This window comes from Mandrillus leucophaeus, unplaced genomic scaffold (assembly GCF_000951045.1).
Source record: "Mandrillus leucophaeus isolate KB7577 unplaced genomic scaffold, Mleu.le_1.0 Scaffold256, whole genome shotgun sequence".
Lineage (NCBI taxonomy): Eukaryota > Metazoa > Chordata > Mammalia > Primates > Cercopithecidae > Mandrillus > Mandrillus leucophaeus.
Genome location: NW_012102654.1, coordinates 2,560,184 through 2,584,113, shown reverse-complemented (window position 1 = coordinate 2,584,113; position 23,930 = coordinate 2,560,184). Strand labels below are relative to the sequence as shown.

Here is a 23,930-nt window from a genome sequence, read left to right as displayed (position 1 = left end):
TTGAGACCAGCCTGGCCAACGTAGTGAAACCCCATCTCTACTAAAAATACAAAAATTAGCCAGAGATGGTGGTGGATGCCTGTAATCCCAGCTACTCGGGAGGCTGAGGCAGGAGAATGGCTTGAGCCCAGAAGGTGAAGGTTGCAGTGAGCTGAGATGGTGTCACTGCATTCCAGCCTGGGTGACAGAGCGAGACTCCCACTCAAAAATAATAATAATAAAATTTTAAAATGAAATTTACATTTCATTTACTGTAGCACCAAAACACATACAAATATTTTGAAAAAATTTGTTTACAAAAGGCTTACAAAATCTCAACAACGAAGATTGCTAAGAGAATTTAAAAACCTAAGTACACAAGGAGATAGACTATGTTCGTAATTGGAAGAAGCAATAAATTGTCAATTCTTTCCATTTGTTCTATAGTTTTAACACAATTCTAAATCCATTATACTTTTTAATAGACTTTGGCCAGCTGATTCTAAATTTTACATAGAAATGCAAAGGACCTAGAATTTCTAAAGCAATTTTGAAAAACAATTACAAAGTTAGAAGACTCACATTACTTGACTTCAAGACATACTAAAAAGCCACAGTAATCAAAACAGTGTAGCACTGGCATAAGGATCGAAAACAGATCGATGAAACAGAAAAGAGTCCAGCCCACATCTACTGAGTCCTTCGATTTTTAACAAAAGTGAAATATAATCCGAATGGGGAAGGAAAGTCTTTAAAGAAGTAATGTTAAAGCAACTAGATGTCTATATGGGGAAAAAGAAACTGTGATCCCCACCTCATACTACACATAAGAATTAATTCAAGATGGAACATAAACCTGCAAGTGAAAGCTCAAACTGTAATTAGAAGAAAACACAGGAGAATATCTTTGTGCCTTGGGAATGTGTAATGGTTTATTAGAGACAATACAGAAAAGCAATAACCACGAAAGAAAAAACTGCTAAATTCTACTTTACCAAAATTAAAAACTGGCTAAAAGATATCATTAATATAACAAATAGCCAAACTGCAGACTGGGTTTTCATATTTGCAAAATATAGAGTTGACAAAGGACTGGCAGCTAGCATATACAACCACCCAATCAAAAACGGGCAAAAGATTTTAACAGATACTTCACAAAGGAAATATACAAATAGCATAAGCACATAAGTGTTCAACATCATTAGTCATCAGGAAAAAGCAAACTAAAACCACGAGACACCATTATACACCCACTAGAATGGCTAAAATTAAAAAGACTGACAACACCATATGTTGGTGAAGATGTGGTACAACCAAATGCTCATACATTATTGGTGGGAGTACAAATAGTAGAGCCATTTTGGGAAAATGACTGGCAGTTTCTTGTAAAACTAAACTTATATAGCAATTCCATGTCTATTTATTCCCCAAGAGAAATAAATACATATAGCCACAAAAAGACTTATACAAGTCTTTTAAAACTGAAGTTTTATTCATAATGGCCACAAACAAAACAGCTCAGGCATCTATCAATAGAAGGATGGTAAACAAACTGTGATCTCTGCATACAATAGAATAACTCACCACTAAATAGATAACAACAAATGAATCACCCAACAACATGGATAAATCTCAAAATATTATGCTCAGTGAGAGAGGCCTACAAGAGTATGCTACATGGTTCCATTCACACAAAGTTCTAGAAGAGACAAAACTAATCTGTGATGGGGAAGAAAATCAGAAGAATGGCTGCCTCTGGGAGGCGCAGGGGAGGATTTACTAGGAAGAGGGATGTGAGAACTTTTCCCCGAAACATTCTGGGATGACAGTGACATTCTGTATCTTAACACGACTTTGTAGTACAGGTATATGCATTTGTCAAAAATAATCAAATGGTATCCTTAATATATGTGTTTCTCATATATATATTATGTCACACGTTGTTTTGTACTGTATGTAAATTTACTTCGAAAGAAAAACACTGCAAGCAGTGAACACCAGTCAGTGATATGCATGATGAAGTATCTGGGGAGAAGCATACTGAAGCATACAACTTACTATGAAATGCATCAAAAAAGAGAGCGCAAGCATGCATGAAAGAGACTGATGAATGGATAGTGGAACTGACAGATATGTGATAAAGCAAGTATAATAGAATCTAGATGATGGGTATGTGGATGCTCATTGAAAACTGTTTAATTTTTATTTGTTTCAAATAAAATGCTGAAAGAAAAACAATATCAACTCCTTAAAGTGACTAAGATTGTATCCTACGTTCTCCGGCCAATGTTAAGGATCCTGGTCACCATGTATGGAAATCTGGGTGACCAAAAGAGAAAGTACAATGGTCAATAGAAAAAGTGCGAGGTAGGGAGTATCAGTGTCAAAGCCCAGAAATGCAGAAGGCCCTGAGGGCTGCCAGACATGAGGCCCAGGGCAGCCGGGACACAGTCACTCACTCTCAGGCCTCTGTAGGTTCCTTTTGCTTCTGTCGCAGCTCTGCAAGTCTACGAAATTGTCTTCTGGGCCTGGTACCTAGCATTACCTAGTACTTCAGCTTTTCTAAGACAGGTAAGAACACAGTTGGAGGATTTAAAGTCATTAATGGGGAGGAAAAAGAGGAAGGAACGGAAATGAATTTAAAATTCCACAGGGAGAAAGTATGACTCACCCACTTTTTAATGGGTAACTACCCTTTTAAATTGCATCTTGTGAAAACAGCCAAAGAGCCTTAAAGTTGAATGTAAAACTGCTTCTGGGCAAAGCTGATTAAAAAGGAATAAAACCATTTTAAAAGGTTGTTCGAGTTATTTGGCAACATTTGCATTCTAGTGAATGGGTGACTCAGATCCCACTACCGGTCTTTTTCATCTCTAGAGCCTGATTGTTACACGATGACAGTCACCAGTAATTGTTGCTCTCTGGAGACTACTGAAGAATCTCAGTCCAGCTGATAGTACTGAGTGATTAGCACTTTGCTTGATTTAATGAGCCTTCACAAAAGCCATACCTGTTTTGTCCTTGAACTCTCTGTTCACTCAACTTTCGAATTTTTCCATCCGCAAGAATATGTAACACACGGCTTGCTACTAGCTTGCCATAAATAATAACCAGACTCTCTGCTTGCTGGAGCTTTTCTTTACCTTAACTCCTATTCTTTGAAGAAGCAAAACTTTAATCAGGTTCAACACATGAAAACAAAGCAGGGACACCTGAGCTAACACAGCAGTAAAACTTGACCCTAATGTGAACAGACTGTTAACCTTAAACGCTGCTTGCTGACTCATCGGTCTCAATATATCATCTTTAACCTAATTTAATATTAATCTTTAAAAAAACCCTGCTAAGCTAATGAAAGTCAGTTTACATCTATGTAGTCCAGCAAGCAAAAACCAAAGTAAAATAAACAAAGTTCATCACCTCACATCTAAGAGCGGTGGGCTACGCTGTGCAAACCAACCAGTTTTCACGCATACGCTCTGTGCAGGGTAAGAGAGAAGGGCAAGGTCAAATCCAAACATTTCCGAGGGCCACATTATGTCAAAACCACAACTTCTCTGGGCTGCTTTTTATTTCACGATTATGCCAACACTTGAAAATACTTTGTGTCTCTAGTTCTATAGCACGAACAAGACTATTATTTCTTCAAATACAAAGTTTCCCTCAAAACAAATACAAACTCTATTATGAGGGGTCTGTAGTAAAACTCTACCCCAACAAAGAAACAAAATACCACAAATCGGGTTTTTGTTTTTTTTTTTCAGATTATCTCCCAAAAATATAGAGACTAAGAGAAAAGAGCAAAACATTTAAAGTGTGTGTTGGCAGAATTCAGTGTAATTTATTGATGGTTTTATGGCTCCCATATTGTACTTTTATTACTTCTCAAGAGCCATTCATGACATGTGTTGCAATGAAAACCCAAATCGTATATGAATTTTTATCTGAAAATAAAGTGTTTGTTGCCCTCTTGAGGTAAATTCAAGAACAGAAACAAAACAACACTGGCACTGCCTAGAATATTACTGAAAGAGGCTTTCTCTTCCGCAGGGCTTTTTTCTACAAACACTGAGTTTGCTGTACTAGACAACCCTATTTTCAACCCAATGATGGACAACTTACATTCAAGCACCACTAGCACTAGAACATTTCTGCAAAAATGAAATGTTACACCAAGAATAAAGCAAAATTTTTAGTTTCAATCGATGAAAATGTCAAACTAGATACATCCTAAAAGTTCACTATGCAGATCTTAGTTGGCCTGCTTCATATACCTCAGGTGACCCAAACTGTAGGTGATGAAAAGCTTAGTGGCAAATTTGTATGGGGGAGACAGGCAAGTCTAAGATATTTACAGCTCCATTCCACTTAATATGTAAGGTCTTCAAGATAAGAAGACCTTACATATTAAGGTCCAAGAAAGGAGTGTAGAAGTATATAAGCGTGCATAGAAAAACTAATCTTGATAGATGTCCCTGCCAGGGAATTTTCAGAGCTGAATAAATTGTGGTCAGTAACCCTCTGAGAGAACATTCTGCTGCCATTCCCGTCTCCTGGCTTTGAACTAATAAAGGTTGGTTTTCCTCAAATTGCATTTTATCTAAGGTATAGTTTGATTTTTCAGTATTATTAAGAGTAATTAGCTGGATGATATCATTACTCCTCTAAACTTTGAAGACTTCAGCGTTTACTAAGCATGACTCATTAATGATCAGTTTTTTTTTTTGTTTTTTTTTTGAGACACAGTCTCACTCTGTCGCCCAGGCTGGAGTGCAGTAGTGCAATCTCAGCTCACTGCAACCTCCAACTCCTGGGTTCAAGTGTTTCCGTGCCTCGGCCTCCCGAGTAGCTGGGACTAGAGGCACCAGCCTCCACGCCCAGCTAATTTTTATATTTTTAGTAGAGAGGAAGTTTCGCCATGTTGGTCAGGCTGGTCTCGAACTCCTGGCCTCAAGCAATCTGCCTGCCTCGGCCTCCCAAAGGGCTGGGATTATAGGCGTGAGCCACCACGCCTGGCCTCTTGATCAGTTTTGAATGAGCAGTAACAACATAGTCACCATCTCATCTGCTATTAAAGCCCCTGCAGGAGGAAGAGATCATAATGCTACAGGTCCAGGTTCACGGACACAGAATTCACCTGTTACGTTCCCTAGAGTCAATCGAACAGAAGTGGGATGCTGTGCACACAAACTCTCTCAGCTGCCGAATCTTTCACATGGGCTCTTTGAGCTACCCTTGGTATTAAATTTTATGAAAAAGCTCCTCTCTTCTTTTCACTTTTACAAACCCAAGGAGAACAAAGGAAGTTAAGCAGGTAGGGGGAGTAGGGAGGGCACAAAAAGATGTGACTGCTCCCAATTCCAAGAGGCAACCATACCCAGGTCATAAGGTAACTGATCATTCATTTGAAATTCATTCACGCATTTACTTGTGCTTACTATGTGCCAAGAACTGCTTTACTTACAGGGTAATAAAAACCACTCTTAGGTCTACTCAAAATTTGGTCCTACACAAAAAATCTTCAGAGGTGGCACTATTTGAACCACCTTATAATTAGCTATATGAAACCCCCACCCCATATAAAAGAGAAGCCAGAGAAAAGCCTGAGGGTGGTAGGGAAGGGGGGCAAGGAGAAACAGGCCATATTCCTCCCAAGACCGTCAAGCTCTGACGATGTGCACACACGTGCACATACATACAGACACACTCACATTCTGACACCTAGCACAGCTTGCAAAGTTAGGCTCTGAAAGCAAAGCTACCTGGGGTTTACATCCCACTCTACCACCAACCACCTCTGCAACTTTGGGCAAACTGCTTCATCTCTCTGTGCCTCAGCTTCCTCACCTGAAAAACAGGGATAATCTGAACACTTAACTCAAAGGCTTACTATGAGTATTAAATAAGTGAATATTAAACACCATGACAACATGGCCCACTGTACATGGAGCAAAGGGAAATACCCTCCTTTGCTCCCATTTCCCATGTCCCTTCCTCCTCAGCTCTAAGATCTATGATGACCATTATTCTGCCACCTTTTCTATGCATTTATATACAGATGTGTATGTGTGTATGTGCATGAACACACAAATAATGGGATTGTACTGTAAGAACTGCTCTACAAATTGCTTTTCACTTAGTATACTTTGGAGATCCACAACTCTCCCACGAGGTGGTCTCCTCCATTTACATGGTTGGCAACATTACCTATGAGCTGATAATCCCCAGTTTCGCACCATCAGCTCAGACTTCTCTTGTATTCAGAGCCCACTGACATCTCCACTTGAATATATCACAGGCACTTCAAATTTCACACACCCAAAACGGAACTCTTGATTTTTCTCCCACTGAGATTTTCTCTGCTTTTCCCGCTGTCTTTTCCACCTCAGTATACAGCCCTACCCTACCTTCCTACCATTTCTGACAGCCAGAACCTTAGTGTCAGGCTTGATCCCTTCCTCTATCTCAATCTCCTCTCCATCACCACTGCTGCTGCCCCCAACTGAGCAGGGATGGATGTAATCAGATGGCCTTCTATCTGGTTTCCCACTTTCACCCTGGTACTCCTCTAATCCATTAGCCAGACAGTAGCCAGAATGACCCTACCTGTTAACCAGAACATGCCACTTCCCCTTCATCTGCTTCCTACTGCATTTCAAATAAAATTTCAACTCCTCAAAAGCATGTATCTTGGCCCTTACCTAACACTTCAACCCCATCTCATGATGTTCTTTCTCTTGTTCACTGGGATCTGACATGGTTTGAGTGTTTGTCCCCTCCACATCTCATGTTGAAATGTGATCCCCAATGTCGGAGGTATGGCCTTGTGGGAGGTGTTTGGGTCCTAGGGCTGGATTCCTCATAAATAAATGGCTTACCACTGTCTCCCTGGTGATAAGTGAGTTCTCGCTCAGTTGCTTCACATGAGATCTGTTGTTTAAAAGAGTGTGCCACCTCCCCTACCCGTGATGTGATGTACTGGCTCCCCCTTCACCTTCCACCATGATTGGAAGCTTCCCGAAGCCTCACCAGAAGCAGATGCCAGCACTATGCTTCATGTGAAACCTATAGAACTGGAGTCAATTAAACCTCCTTTCTTTATAACTTACCTAGTCTTAAGTGTTCCTTTATAGTGACACCAATGGATTAACACAGGATCTAGCCATGCTGGCTTCCTCTCTGTCCCTAGAACACCCAAGCTGTTTCCCATTTCAGGCCCTTTATCTTATCCTTTCTGCTGCTGGCCTAACTCCTCCTTGTACTTCAGGCTCAGCCTAAATATCACCACTTTCCAGGATCTAAAACAGCACACAGTATCTAGTGGGCCCTCAAGAAGGATTTGTTAAATAAGGAAAATAGTAACTATCCAGGTGTTCCCACAACTCCTGAAAACAAAAACTATTTTAAGACTTTCACTTCTTAAATCACTGAGCTACATACTAACCTGTAGTATTCTTCTTGCTAAAATCAAGGTGTCAAAATAATGCATAATTTTGTCAACTGGAACTCAAAATGAGTAAATTAACTTGTGGTTTGAATAACACATGATTTGACAAACATGAGTTTGTCCCCTCTAAAACTCATGTTGAAATTGTCCTTGTAACAGTATTAACAGGTGGGGCCTTTGAGAAGCGATCTGACCTTGTGGGTAAGATTAATGCCATTATAAAAGGATGAATTAGCCCGCTTTTTGTTTTTCTTGCCTTTTGCCATGTGAGGACGTACCCTTGCCAGATGCCAGGACCTTGACATTGGACTTCCCAACTTCCAAAGCTGTGAGCCAATAAATTTCTGTTCATTAAATTACCTAGTCTCAGATATTTTGTTACAGCAGCACAAGACAGACTAAGATCCCAATCACAAAGTTATTATTTAATAATTATGAAATATTTACTCTAAATTAAGTTTTTAACTACCAGTACCTTGTTCTGCTGATTTGACAGCAGTTAAATGTTTCAAATAAAGCACACTCTCACTCCCCTTCTTAGGTGGGCTGAAAAACTTAATTAGGCCAATCAGAACTACTGTTGTTTAGACAAGCCTAAGGCTGAAAAGACCTTCATGGACCGTATTTGGTGAATCCCTCTGTTTGAGAACACTACTATGTCAACAAACTATATTCATTTTTTCTTTAAAAGGATTATTTCAGTGAAAGGATTATTTCCGTGAAAATGAGAACTTTCCACGAAACGAGAAAGACTATGAGAAGTAAGAATGTGGATGCAGGGCAGAAGGCATTCTCGTAAGCTAATGCCAGGAGCATAAACTGAAAATCACTCTGGAGACTATGATAAAATAAGAATTTCTTACTTGACTGCCTCGTAAATATTGTTGGAAGTATGTCCTGATAAGGCATCATGTAAATTTCGAATAAAATAATCTCTGTATTCTTCTGGAAGGGCCATAAACGTTCCACCCATCACAATAAACTCCACTTTATCCACACTATGACCAAGTTGTTTTAACTGAAAGACAAATTCATCAGCATTAGAATGATGTAAGCAAAAGCAACTACTCTAAGAAGGCATTGCAAATCTCTTATTTTGCAGTGTTTTCATCAGTAGTTTAAAAATCAGAAGTAATGAAACACATTCAGCTAATTCTGTGGATAAAAAATAGGCTCGTCTAAAAGAAAAAAAGTGAGTACAACTCAAATAAGGAGAATGAGAACATAAAATAACAAATAAGAGGCGTGACTTTAATACGTACAAAGTGGAAATTTAAAAACACGAAGAATATAAACTAGAAACCAGTAAAGACAAATATAATACAAAATGCAGAATAGTAAGTATTTATTGATCATGTATTTTATGTCAGACTTGGTGGTAAGCCTAGGGGACAAAAAGGTGGCATTTATGGTCAACAATGATGAATGATTATGTAACATAATAAGAATTTGATGTAATGGAAGAAAACAAGAATAAATTAGAAAGAAGAATGAAGACAGCCGTCTAAAATTGATGGATGATTCTGAGCACAGGAGGCACTTCAAGTCTGCTTTCTAAAAAAAAAAGTGAAAGTCTGATTAAAAATGAAATATTCAGGCCAGGTGCAGTGGCTCATGCCTGTAATCCCAGCACTTAGGAGGACCAGGCTGGCAGATCACCTGAGGTCAGGAGTTTGAGACTAGCCTAGTCAACAAAGTGAAACTCCATCTCTACTAACAATACAAAAATTAGCCAGACGTGCTTGTAATCCCAGCTCCTCTGGAGGCTGAGACAAGAGAATGGTTTGAATCAGGAGGTGCAGGGTGCAGTGACCCGAGATTGCGATTGTGCCACTGCACTCCAGCCTAGGCAATAAGAGTGACACTCTGTTTCAAAAAAATAAATTACTTAATAAATATTAGGTCTCCTCTACTAGGGAAGAGAATGATACCAATCTTTCATTTTGTTGACTACAATAAGCCAAGATTCTAATTTTTAAAAATAGGTATTGAAATTAACACTAATTTCTGAAAATGGCAAAAAAAATTTATACAGAAAAACAATATATATGCATGTGTATACATATATCAACACTAAAAGAATACTCTATTTCTATATCTATCGTTGTTTCCAAGAGATCCTCATCAAAATTACCCTGGTAGCTTTTTAAAATATCTTGCTAGAACCTTAAAGCTGACTTAATCAGAACATCCAGAGGCGAAGATCTGACACATGTTTTGGAGAAGTTACTCAGGTAATTCTAGTGCATTTAAGAAAAGAATCACTGCTCTATGTTCATTTCTAAATCTTGTAAATCATGCTCCTTTTTTGGTAAACATAAACATTTCATGCTCAACAGTTTTACATTTTAAATGAATTAACTATCATAGCTCAAAAAGAAATTGAAGCAAAGGTCAGTTTAGAACCCACTTTTTGGAAAAATGCAGGCTCCCCCAGGTGGGGTCCTCTCCTGTCACTGACAATCCTGTTCCTCATATGCTTGGGTGACAGCAAACTGGATATGAAAACTGAACAGTATTCAGCAATAAGCCAATAAATAAACCCAGACACAACTTATCCACTATAGTATGTATTACTATCTACTTTAGACTTGGATGTGCCTACTATACATTACTGTTACAACTATGGACAGTGCTTTACATTCTTTAAATTGGACAAGTTTAAAATAAACTTGTAAATAAAGAAAATCTGTATTAATGCTCAGATTTCTTGAACAGTGCAAGGTCATGTACGTAGTACTTGTTTTTGGTCAGCTACACTAAGGTATAATTTACATACGATAAAATCCACTAACTTTAAGTGTACAATGGATGAGAGCATTTAGAGTTATCTACCCACCACCATGATCATGATATAGAATAATGCCATACCCCCACAAGTTTCTTTGTATTCCTTTGTAGGAAATTTCCTATTTCCACCCAACAAATCTGTCACAATACTTCTTTTTGAGACAGGCTCTTGCTCAGTCACCCAGGCTGAAGTGCAGTGGTATGACCACAGCTCACTGCAGCCTTGACCTTTTGGGCTCAAGGGATCCTTCCACCTCAGCCTTCCAAGTAGCTAAGACTTCAGGTGCACACCACCACGCCATGCTAATTTTTTTATTTTTTGTAGATGGGGTTTTGCTATGTTGCCCAGGCTGGTCTCAAACTCTTAGGCTCAAGTGACCTGCTGTCACAGCCTTCCAAAGTGTTGGGATTATAGGCATAAGCCACTGGGCCTGGCCAGTCAAAATTCTTATTCTGACTTTTGGAAGTTAAAAGTCCACCTATTGTCCACCTATTGTCTACCTATTGTCTACCTATTGTCCACCTATTGTCTACCTATTGTCCACCTATTGTCTAAGAACTTTCCACCTATTGTCTAAGAACTTTCATACATTTTTATTCCACAAATTTCATACTACTAATAACTTTCTACAAATACAAAAAAACTTAGAGAATATAAAACCCTTAAACAATAAATACAGTGTTTAAAGAAAGCAGTGTTTTTCACCTTGCTAGGCATGGCAAATTCTCCCTCCCTCAGATGGATACTGAAAACTTACAAAGGGGAAAAACACATTTTTCGTTATTTCAGGTTCAATTTGACTCAACCAACAATGCCTTCTTAGTAAATATAAACAGCTAATTTTTTAAAAACATGTTTTTTTAAAAATGTACCTGCTCTATTCGGTGTCTTGTCTGTAGGAAAGGGTCATATCTGGCACGGATAGCTCTCATGGAGGTTGGCTAGAAGAGAAAAATATTGTTATGCTCACACTCAATTAAAAATAAAAAGTAGTTTCAAAAGGATTGTATTAAAAAAAAAAAAAACAACAACTCTCCATGGTTCAGAACACTGAAACATGGCTTGTATCCCCATTAATTTTTCTCAGTCTTGTCAGGGTTCAAAACAATGTCCTAAATCACATCCGGCAGGTGTCCACCCGCACTGTCATAAGCACCTCAACAGCAGGGTGTCTCCTTGGATCACATCTGTCTTTTGTATAAACACGTCTGGAATTCCGGGGTCGCCAAAGCGTTCTGCTCACAGACACAGACGTGCATACATATTCTAGAGTCATGTAATAAAGTCACTTTTAAATATGCTTCTAAAATACCACACAATTTTTAATGGCTACCATCATACAGTGGAAAACTCTACAGCCACAAAACAATGTAATGACACAAAATGTTCACTAAGATATTGTAAAATAAAAGGCAAAGTGAAAGAGGACTCTGATATGCGACCTTATATGGAATCAGTCGAACAAAGAATATGTCCAGGTTGAGCATCCCTAATCCAAAAATCAAAAATGCTCCAAAACTCAAAATTTTTTGAGTTAATTTTTTAAAACTTAATACAAACTTTGCTTCATGCACAAAATTATTACAAATACTGTATAAAATTAATTCAGACTAGGTGTATCAGTTGTACATAAACCAAAAATGAATCTCATGTTCAGACTCGGGTTCCACTCTCAAGATTTCTCATTATGCATATGCAAATATTCCAAAATCCAGAAAAATCCAAAATCCGAAACATTTCTGGTCCCAAGCATTTCACATAAGGGATAGGCAATCTGTGTATGCTGTATTCCCTAAAATATCCCTGAAGGATGGGGAGGAAATAATAGACAACACTAAGTGTAGGGGGAGGAGCAAAAAAGAATGGCTAGGGGATAGGAATGAGAGGAAGCCTTTTCACAAAATCATTCCTCTTGTATTTTAAAAAATTTGAACCCTAGAAAACAGGAAAAAAAATGAAAACACATATGAGAAAAAGTCACAAGGTTTCCTGGCTTCTGAGCTCTTCTGAGGAGGGTGACTCCTTCAAAAGTGCCTCACTGGCCTCCTGCCTTCCTTCTGGTTCCCACTCTAACCCTTTCTCTACATGGCCATCAAAATGATATTTAAAAAAAACTAAACTGGATTGTATCATTCCCCTGCCTTAAATCCTAATAGTTTCTCATGACTCCTACACTAAAATGGAAACTCCTTAACTTTGCTTACAAACCCCAGCTCATTTGCCTCCCAGCCTCATGCTTCCCTCACTCTCTGCACTGCACTGCACAACACCCCCATGTCTTTCCTTCCTTGGGTCTTATTCTAGTGACTTCTGTGCTAGAAATGCCCCTTCCACATATTCTTAGGACTAGCTCCTTGTCATTCAGACTCCGCTTCAATCTTACCTCCTCACAGAATCCCTTCCTAACCACCACAGCTAAACCATCTCAGCTGTCATCACCTTACTCGATTTTACATCTCTGCTTAGCGTTTTTTGAGTGCCTGATACTTTTTCTTGTGTCTTTACTGTCTACCTTCCATTATTAGAATACAAATTCCAGGCTGGGTGCAGTGGCTAATGCCTGTAATCCCAGCATTTTGGGAGGCCGAGGCGGGCGGATCACTTGAGGTCAGCAGTTGGAGACCAGACTGGCCAACATGATGAAACCCTGTCTCTACTGAAAATACAAAAATTAGCTGGGCGTGGTGGTGCTTGCCTGCAGTCCCAGCTACTTGGGAGGCTGAGGCAGGAGAATCGCTTGAACCCAGGAGGTGGAAGTTGCAGTGAAGGAGATCGTGCTACTGCACTCCAGCCTGGGTAACAGAGCGAGACTCCATCTCAAAAAAAAGAAGAAAAAAACATGTAAATTCTGGAAGATAAAGGGACCCTCTCCATTTTCCACTGCTAAAGCAACAGTACAATGTAGTGGTGAGCAGCAGAGTTCGAAACCTGCTTGTCTCTTACTAACAGTGTGTCTTTGGGCCAGCTGTTTAAGCCCGCTATGCCCTAGTTTCCTGATCGGCAAACTGGGATAATGATAGTGTCTATCTTCAAAACACTGCAATAAGGTTTACAGTTATAAAGCACTTAGAACAGCGTTTGGGATAAGAAGTGCTTATGTAAGTATTTCTCTAGTGGCTAGAACAATTTAGGACACTAGTAGACACTGGTAAATATTTGGTGAATGAACAGCTTTCATAATCAGAAAAAAAACCAAAAACAAAAACAAAAAATTATCAGAAAGCCAGTACTGGTAAAACCGTACTACAAGTAAAGCATGATGCAACACTTCATCAGGACAGCCTCAAAGTTACTGTACCTCATAGCCAGTGTAAGACTGAGTGGAATATTCAAAATCGGAATCAGGTCCACCAGGGCAGTATCTGCCAATACAACAAAAGAATAAGAATGTCAGATGCAAAACTGAGTTCAACCGGCTAGTTCCAAGCATCTACTGTCTCCATAGAATCCTGATAACAAACGAGCTTCCTTTTCAAATCCTAACAGAAGAATCTACCTTTGCAGTATCTGTAAATAACGTTATTTTCTACCAACAAGTAAATAAGATAAATATGTAAAGAGACACTATTACACCCATTTTCAAAATACTACTGTTGTGGTTATTTCAGAGGTTTAAGCTTTTAGGGACAAATAACAGAAATGAAGTTTTCCTGAGTTTGAATCAATACTCAGTGTTCTCTTGGGAACCACACTCAAGAAAATCTTTCCTCCTTTTTATCTTCCTACCCAGAATCATGCAAACTTTTCTGCTAATTCTTTCCAATAGGTGAGTTTGAGATATCTAAAGGTTACGTATAAGGATAATTTTTTATTTTGATACGTTTCTGATCCAAATTCATTTTAAATTTCTGACGTGGAATTTAGGCAGCTCATATTCCCATGTTTCATTTATGAGTTAAAGAGAATGTGCTGTTTTGAGTTGCATATCCCAGTATCTACTATTTTCAGTTCCATAACCTACATTTTTAAAATTGTATATTGCAACAAATTAAAATATTCATATGTTCCAATTTTATTTATTTTGATATGCAGTCTCACTCTATCACCCAGGCTGGAGTACAGTGGTGCGATCTCAGCTCACTGCAACCTCCACCTCCCAGGTTCAAGGGATTCTCCTGCCTCAGCCTCCCAAGTAGCTGGGACTAGAAGCACATGCCACCATGCTCAGCTAAATTTTTGTATTTTTAGTAGAGATGGGGTCTCACGGTGCTGGCCAGGCTGGTCATAAACTCCTGACCTCAGGTGATCCGCCTGCCTCAGCCTCCCAAAGTGCTGGGACTGTAGGCGTGAGCCTCTGTGCCCGGCCCCATATAGTCCAATTTTAAAGCACTAAAATATCTACCAATGGTTGCTTGTTTGAAAGGAGTAATCTATAAATCTATTAAGTCGAAGTTTTAAATATTACCAGCATGTACTGACTAAGGGCTCGAGGGGGCATACTTAGTTTAAATAAAACACACACACATACAATTTAACAAAATCACCATACTTACACACATATATTTCCTGTAAAGCTGATGTGTGGACATCTGTGGGGTTTGCACATCACAGCCACAACAGCAATCTATAAAAGAAAGATGAATAAAAAAGCTATTATAGGATAATTAATACAAAACGCCACAGAGTGGTTATCCCTTGGAAGGAAGGAGAGGAATGCAACCAGAGAGTGGCAAGACTGGGCTTCAAAGGTATTGACGAGGCTGTATTTCTTAAGCTGGGCACTGGGTACAAGAGTGATCTCTATTTAATATTAATTATCTTTAAATTGTCCATATGTATTATATATGTGAATTTATATTCCATTTTACAATAAATTAAGTACAAAATAAATTAATTGTTAAAGCCACAGTGATTCTTAGTCTTTCTCTCTCTGATTATCTTACTAAATAGCCTGTAAGAAAAAAATTACTTTATGCAATTCTATGAAGTTATATATAAACCTAACCTTTGTGACTCAAATGCCTCATGAACACACTGGATCTCAATATTTGCAGCAGGGACTATTAAACTAACAGCTTATGTTTCAGGGTCTGGGTGTAAATAACTTCAGAGGGGTCTGACAGAGCCTCAGTGAGGTGAGGATAGGAGGCAGTGGCAGAGACGTGAGATTGGTTACATCCGGGGCACTTGGTCAAATCTGGCCATTTATGAAAGCAAATGCAAGCCAGGCTTCTCACTGTCAGAGAAGTAGCTACAAACATGGAAAGAGAGAAAAGCAGAATGAACTCTATGGGCTGGGTGGAATTAAAGGTATTGAGGTCAATCAGAGTGTTCAACATATGGTAGACTAATAAATACAAATGGAAATGTGTTACATATATGTGTGCATATATGTATGCAGCTATACATATATATGTCCTTGCTTGATTCACTGAGAGAGTCTGGTGGCATAACACCCTAATAGCAGTAAGCACACCTAGTACTCAGGTCTTAGTTTCTAAATATCCTTCTCCACTAAAAGAAATCAGGGCTCCTTGGGGAAATGGCTGATTCCAGGGCTGGAACAAAGAAAGTCTAAGATGAGCCTGGGACATTTTTCTTTCCTTTCTTTTCTTTTCTTTTTTTTTGGTGACAGAGTCTCACTCTGTTGTCCAGGCTGGAGTGCAAGGGCGCAATCTTGGCTCACTGCAACCTCCACCTCCTGGGTTCAAGCAATTCCCCTGCCTCAGTCTCCCAAGTAGCTGGGATAACAGGCATGTGCCACCATGCCTGGCTAATTTTTTGTATTTTTTTTAGTAGAGACAAGTTTTTGCCCTGTTGGCCAGACTGGTCGCGCACTCCTGACCTTAGGCGATCCACCCAGCTCAGCCTCCCAAAGTGCTGGGATTACAGGCGTGAGCCACCATGTCTGGCTGAGCCTGCAACATTTTATTGTGCCATAAAGCTAGAAACTGCTCAAAGAATGATGAGGACATTTTAAAAAGACATAGAAATCACCTTGAAAAGGCTCTCGCTGGTCAAGTCTGCAATAATTTGTGCATCAAAATAAATAGTAACAGATGACAACCCACCAAAGAGGAAACCATTTATTCCTTCACACAAATAAAGGTGTGAACTGGGTATGTGATGAGGAACAAGATATTTACCTAGTTTCTAAGTATTTCTCCATACAGCACTTCTTCATACAAAGTGGGAAAAAATAATTTGACAGAGGGTAAGTCTGGTGGACAGCATCTTGATCAAAATAAGAAATGTCAGTGATAGGAAAGCTGAACCTAGGCACTACTGGATGGAAGATGATGAGAAGAACGCAGTGCCACTTCTGTAATGCACAGGCCGAAGACGCATAAGCTGAATCTCATGATGAGGAAACAGCTGATGAACCCACATTGAAGGACATGCTACAAAATAACTTGCCTGAAATCTTCAAAAGTGTTAAGGTAATGGAGTCCAAAAAAGACAAAGGAAATGTCCAGACTAAAGAGATAAGACAATTAAAAGCAATAGGTGATTCTGAACTAGGTTATGTGGGACGTTATGGAAACAGGTGGTGAAACTTATGTGAGGTCTGAGGCTTAGATGACAGTAATGTATCCAAGTTAACAACCATGGTGTTTCAAGGAAAACACAAACACGAACTCAAATACAAACTCAAAATGGGTTACAAACCTACTTGTCTATATTTAAAAGTTGTGCTCTAAGAAAGACAATGAAAAGCCACAGGCTGCGAGAAAATATCTGCATAATAGGTACCTGATAAACCATTTCCAGCTAAAATATACAAAGAACTCTTAAAACCTAATAAAAAACACCCAATTAAGAACAGGGCAAAAGATGTGAATAGATATCTCACTAAAGAAGATATATAGTGGCAAGTAAGTGTACGGAAAGATGCTCAACATCATGTCATTAGGGAATTACAAACTAAACAAAGAGATACCACTGTTCAACTGTGAGAATAGTAAAATCCAACACACTGGCTGGGCACCACAGTTCACACCTATAATCACAGCACTTTGGGAGACCAAGGTGGGAGGATCCCTTAAGCCCAGGAGTTCAAGACCATCCTAGGTAATATGGTGAAACCCTGTCTCTACAAAAAAACCCACAAAAATTAGCTGGTGTGGTGGTGCATGCCTGTTGTCCCAGCTACTTGGGAGGCTGAGGTGGGAGGATAGCTTGAACCTGGGAGGTTGAGGCTGCAGTGAGCTGTGATCATGCCACCACACGCTAGCCTCAGTGACAGGACAAAACCCTGTCTCAAAATAAATTAATTAAATAAAATCCAAAACACTGACATCTTCAAGTGTTAGCAAGGATGTGGAGCATCACAGCGTTCACTCGCGGCTGGTGGGAATGCAAAATGGTGCAGCCACACCGGAAGAGTTTGCAGTCTTTTACAAAGTGAAACACAGTCTTACTATATGATCTACCAGTTGCACTTCTTGACAGTTACTCAAGTAAGCTGAAAATGTAGGCGGACACAAAAACCTTCACACAGCTTTGTTTAAAACTGCCAAAAATTGGAAGCAACCAAGATGTCTTTCAATAGGTGAATGAATAAGCAAATAGTGGTACATCCGTACAATGGAATATCATTCAGCAACTAAAAAGAAGGAATGACCTGCCAAGCCACAAAAAGACATGACAGACTTAAACCCATATTGCTAAGTGGAAAGGCTGTATGATTCCAATTGCTGTACATGAAACTCTGGAAAAAGCGAACTTTATTAAAGACAGTAAAACACTCAGTGGTAGTCAAGTTACATCTGGAGCGTGCAGAGGGAGAGGGACAAATAGGAGCTGTTTTTTTTTTTGTTTGTTTGTTTTTGAGACAGAATCTCACTCTGTCACCCAGGCTGGAGTGCAATGGCATGATCTCAGCTCACTGCAACCTCTGCCTCCTGGTTCAAACTATTCTCCTGCCTCAGCCTCCCAAGTAGCTGGGATTACAGGCGCCTGCCACCACGCCCGGCTAATTTTTGTGTTTTTAGTAAATATGGGGTTTCACCATGTTGGCCAGGCTGTTCTTGAACTCCTGACTTCAGCTGATCTGCCCACCTCAGCCTCCCTAAGTGCTAGGATTACAGTCATGAGCCACCGCGCCCGGCCACAAATAGGAGATTTTAGGGCAGTGAAACTATTTCATACGACACTGTAATAGTGGATACATGACATTATGCATTGGTGAAACCTACAGAACGTAGAACACTGTGGGTATTCTAATGTAACTACAGGCTTTGGTTAATAATAGTGCAGCAATATTGGTTTATCAATTATAACAAATGTACCAAACAATGCAAGATATTAATAATAGGGAAACTGGAGTAGGTGTGAAGGCACTAGAGGAAGTATATAATTTTTTTTTCTCTGTAAACCTAAAACTACTGCATAAAATAAACAAAACATCATCAGAGAAACAGCAAGAATAAAGGCATTGAGGTGAGAATGGCAGTAGATAAGGAACGGCCACCAGCTGTGTGTTTCTGATACTTTCAATAGATCACTCTGTGACACTGTCAAAGATGAATTTCATGCAGGTAGGACAAAGTAGACAAGTAAGGAAATGACTGAAATAATCTAAACAAGAAATAATAAACGTCAAAGCATTCCTACCAGTGGCAGTAGGAACGGAAAATGCATTTCACATTTTTTGGAAACTGAGTGCACAGTGGTACCATGAACTAACATGGACAGGAAAGGTGAATAAGCATGTTTGGTATTAATTTGGGTTATGTTATACTTGAGGAGGTTCTTAGGCAGTCAAAAGACAGATACCTAACTGACAATCTGACAGGAGGCTGAAGTTCAGGGAATGGTTCATGCTGGGAGTCAGCATACAGTAACAGTAAAATCATCAAATGGATGAGGTTACCAAAGCATGTAAAGTACCAAACACAATGGGCCCAGGACAAAAGAAAACACTAACTTTTAGAGGCAAGCACAACAGGGGTAGCCCTCAAAGAAAGGACAGAAATGATCAGAGATAGAAGGAAAAAGAGAGAGGGTGGTATCACAGAAGCCTCGGTTTACCAGGCAGGCTGAAAGGTTGCTAAGTTTCTGTCTTCTTTAGTGGCAAGCCCACACATAATGCTTAACCCTAAAAAGTCGGCCAGGCACAGTGGCTCATGTCTGTAATCCCAGCACTTTGGGAGGCTGAGGCGGGCAGATCACCTGAAGTCAAGAGTTCGAGACCAGCCTGGCCAACATGGTGAAACCCTGTCTCTACTAAAAATACAAAAATCAGTTGGGCATTGTGGCACATGCCTGTAATCCCAGCTCCCTGGGAGGCCGAGGCACAAGAATCTCTTGAACCTGGGAGGTGGAGGTTGTAGTGAGCCAAGATTGTGCCACTGCACTCCAGCCTGGGCGACAGAACAAGTTTCTGTCTCACGGAAAAAAAAGAAAGTCAAGACTTATCTATTATATAAAGAATGTTATTTTATTTAGGGATATGGAAGTTAATGCTAAAGAAATTGGCTAAAAGTTAAAAATGGTTGTCCTAGGGTAGAAAAAGGGAGGTGAGAGGGGCATGGACTATTAGTTTTTCTTAACAAGCTTTTTTTTTTTTTTTTTTGAGACGGAGTCTTGCTCTGTCACCCAGGCTGGAGCGCAGTGGCACAATCTCAGCTCACTGCAAGCTCCACCTCCCAGGTTCACGCCATTCTCCTGCCTCAGTCTCCAGAGTAGCTGGGACTACAGGTGCCCGCCACCACGCCCAGCTAATTGGTTTTTTTTTTTTGTATTTTTAGTAAAGACGGGGTTTCATCATGTTAGCCAGGATGGTCTCGATCTGACCTCGTGATCCGCCCACCTCGGCCTCCCAAAGTGCTGGGATTACAGGTGTGAGCCACCGTGCCCGGTCAACAAACTTTTTACACTAGATGCAAACAAACGAAACAAAACAAAAACACTGAAGTACAAAGAAGAAGATATGAGGTTTGGTGGTACATTGTATGTTAAAGTCTTAGGGTTTAATTAGCCACAAACGTAACGTGATCCAGGAGACATGGTCACTAAGTCAACACAAGCTGCTTGGAATATAATATCCCAGTTCAAATAACAGAATGAACTTGTGGGATCATATCAGGAAAAATTTGGTTCTGGGGACCATATGTTAAGAGGGTCTTAATTCTATCAATTTCCGCGCATGTATCTCACACTCATCTTTTTTCATCCTAGAGTCTCCCTCCTAACTCAAGTCCTTAACACTGCATACTGAGATCATACCAAGAGCGTCTAAACTAGTCTTTTTGTCTCCAAACTACCCTGCACGTTGTATCCAAATAAATTTTCTGAAAATCTACTTTATTCATATTACTCCCTTTTTCAAAACTTTTGTTTCCTATTATCTAGCTGCTTTGCCAGACATTTAAGATTTTTATAAGCTGATCCCAAACTACCTGTTCAATGCACAGTCCTACTCTCCTGAACTGTTAACGCCCTTCGGTCTGGCATACTCGCTATTCCCTGCGTGCACTACACCCTTCCTGTCATTCTCTACCTCTGTGCTTTAGCCCCTCTGTCCTAGATCCCATGATGCTTCGAGCCTGCTCTTCTTGGCTTATGGGTCAAGCAAGCTCTGTGCTTTCTACTGGGCCTTCCCCAGCCCCTTTTGCTGCAGGGACATCGCTGTCCTCTGGATTTCCACAGTGCTCATAATGACCATATATAGAACTACTTTGCACCATTAATTGCCTTTCAAAAGTACCTTTCATAAGCATCAATTATACTGAAAGCTACCCGCTTAAGATGACCAACATTTATCCTATTGTGATTATCACCAAGCCTGAATCCATACTTTTAAAGAAGTCAAAACGTCTTCTACTCCTTTAATCAAAATTATACTTTTTTCCCCTTTCTGCTCTCCTTGCATTCAGCACAGGTCTCCATTCCAGCACATATCCTAATACGGGGACTTCATTAGTCAGAATCCCCAACCTCCACCTCACTACACGGGCGTTACATGAGGCAGGGACTTCTGCCAGAACAGATACCCAGTGTGTCGACACTTTATGAGTAGAATCACTCACCCCACTGGCAGTTCTGATGGGTTTCGCCTTTAACTTGGGAATCAAGACCTTGCGATATTGAGGAGGGACGGCAGCAATGATATCCACCAGCCGGGGCTGGGCAGAAAGGCCATATTTGGCAGCTGTCTTGGTTTTCACCCTGAAAGTAAAGCATCTCACATTATCAAGATCACGGTATTTTAAGGACATGCTATCAAGAGTATGATCTATAACCAATATCATTAACAACTGTCACTCTCTAATCCCTTCATCATGTGACAAGAATAGTTTTAAGATCTGTGACTATCAGGGAAATAGAAGAACAAAATTCACGAGTGAATGACTACTTCCCACCCTCGAGTACCAGAAAGAAAACCAGGACTATGGAGGGAAAAGGACAATGACACAATACAGATCTAGTTCAGAATAGTGCTGCAGCTTCAAATGACTATTCTGACTCCACCTTTCTCAACCTCAGCACTACTGATGTTTGGGACCACACAGTTCTTTGCTGTGGCAGGTGGCCAGTGAATTGAGGGATGTTTAGCAGCATCCTTGGCCTCTACGCATTACCAGCCTTCTTCCTGTCTTCCTGTTGTAACACTCAAAAATGTCCCTAGACGTTGCCAAATGTCCGGAGGAGGAAATCACCCCTGGTTGACAACTACAGTCTTAGGCAAAACAATAAAAAAAAAAAAAATCAAGGATGGCTACACAGAACCAAATAGGAAATAAAGTACGTATTTTTGAAAGTTTAAAAAAACTTTTACCAGCTTTTCCTTGTGCCTGCTAGCCAAACTCTAACAGTCACCCTGTCTTCTAACTTTAATCCACCTAGAAATATCTGTGAAGTGCTCATATCATTGTCAACAAATATTAACTGAGTACCTAACATGTACAAGAGGTTGCCTGAATATTGAATACTTGGTATGTTCAAATGTGCAAGGCACAGTCCTTTCATGTTCTATGTTTACATGTTTGCAGACAGGCATGCCGAAAAAATTAATGTATAAATGATTAAAACATATGTCATAAAACACACACACATACCAACAATGAGTGCTTCCAGAATTCAGGGAGGAATCTGATGTGTGCCGGGGAGATATTTATGGAAAATGAGCACAGAAGAAAGAGTAGGTCTCAGTCAGTAAAGACACAAAGATGACATGGAGGGCACAGGGGCTGATTTATGTGCAGATGCAAAAACAGGAATGCATATATTTTAAGAAATACAAGTAGACCAACTTGACAGAAAGCAGATTTTCAATGTAAAGGTACAGAGGTTTAAAAACTTGGAAAAGCAGGTTGAAGCCAGACTGAGAGACCTTCTAATAATAAGCTGGTGACATCTGAGGAGGGACGAGTTTTAAGGAAGATGGCAGCTTTAGCTTTAGATGTGCTAAATTAAAGAGAACAACAAATATATGTAAGATGTAGAAATGTTCACTAGAAATTAAAGATTTTTATAATCAGGGGCATAACAAAAAAAGGAAGAAAAGCTGCTAAAGACATGGTAGAAAAATCAGTAAAATATAATAACTTTATAGTCAGAAGAGGATAATTATTTACTTATTTATTCCTGTAGCAAATATTTACTAAGCATGAGGATTCAAGGAAGGGATAAAATATTGCAGCATCTCAAGTATCAGAGAATAGCATCTCAAAAAAGGTCATTCCTGTACGTGGTGATTAGATGTCCTCGGGTTGGGGAGAGAACCCTTTCATTCGGGAAGATCTACACAGAGCGAATATATATTATAGTTTTTAAAAAAAAACAGATGCAGAGATGAAAGACAACTCTTATTTGAGACTGTAGGAAAGTCCAAGCTGAATATGATTATGGAGAGGAAGTGGATGAATGTGTCAAAGAGGTTCCACAGCAGGGGAGGGTTGGATTAGATCAGGGGCCCCAAAGCGAGGGTTTTCCTGACAGAAAGCTGCTGCTTCAGCTGAGACAGTAGGGAAGGAAAGTAGGATGTGCAGCAATGCAGCACAGAAGAACATGGGCTCTGGAGATGGTTGACCTAATTCCAAATCCTAGCTCTGCCAATTACTAGTTACTTACCCATGGACAAATTATTTAACCACTCTCTGGCTCAGATTACCCACCTGTCAAGTGTGGCTGATATCAGTACTCACAGAATTTTGAGAGGATTAACTGAGCTAATACATATAATGCACTAGCAACAGTGTCTGGAATACAGTAAGTGCACAATAAATGTTAGAAGCTATTAGTATTCTTAAGCTGAGACAATTTTGCCATTAAGAAATGAATGACAAGGCAAGGCAGAAAGCTAAAATTCTCAACTAAAACAAAACTTGAGCTGGAAAACAAGTGGTACTAGATAATTTCATAAAAGAGATCTGCTACCTAAGAACAAGCTTGCTGTCTTTTTATATCCACTTACTTATTTAGATCGATGTCTTTCCCCTGCTCGTGGGCTTCAATCAGTTGTTTAATAACATCTCCTATAGTCAGCATCATCAGCTCAGCAGGGCTGAGATCTCCTGGAAAGTTAATATTCAACAATGTCAAAAATCGTATCATTCAATCAAGGTTTTAAAATCTGATTTAGTAGCAGTTTTCCTTCCAAAACCATACAAATATGCCAAATGAATAGCTCAAATTCAGAAGATGCTAAACCTCTATTGTTTATGATTTGATCATATCTTTTGTATCTTTAATTTAAAACAAACCTGGCTTTATATAGATATGGGAAAAGCTCCCTTTAGAAGCACACACTCTATGAGATGATTACAA

At 39.6% G+C, this 23,930-nt stretch overlaps 1 protein-coding gene across 6 annotated transcripts in view; it reads right to left on the bottom strand.

The window, feature by feature from the left end:
- The window catches only part of ELP3 (elongator acetyltransferase complex subunit 3), a 103,394-nt gene that overhangs the window by 75,374 nt on the left and 4,090 nt on the right, over positions 1-23,930 (bottom strand). The window contains exons 2-7 of one of the 6 annotated variants that reach the window (XM_011983886.1): positions 23,578-23,677; positions 21,191-21,329; positions 14,711-14,781; positions 13,516-13,579; positions 11,090-11,158; positions 8,290-8,444 (exon numbers count right to left, since the gene is read on the bottom strand). In XM_011983886.1, coding sequence (XP_011839276.1) covers positions 8,290-8,444; positions 11,090-11,158; positions 13,516-13,579; positions 14,711-14,781; positions 21,191-21,329; positions 23,578-23,677 — 598 coding nt within the window. Of the gene's footprint in view, positions 1-8,289; positions 8,445-11,089; positions 11,159-13,515; positions 13,580-14,710; positions 14,782-21,190; positions 21,330-23,577; positions 23,681-23,930 lie in introns of all 6 variants that reach the window. The other 5 variants (XM_011983885.1, XM_011983887.1, XM_011983888.1 and 2 more) reach the window with 5 other exon arrangements.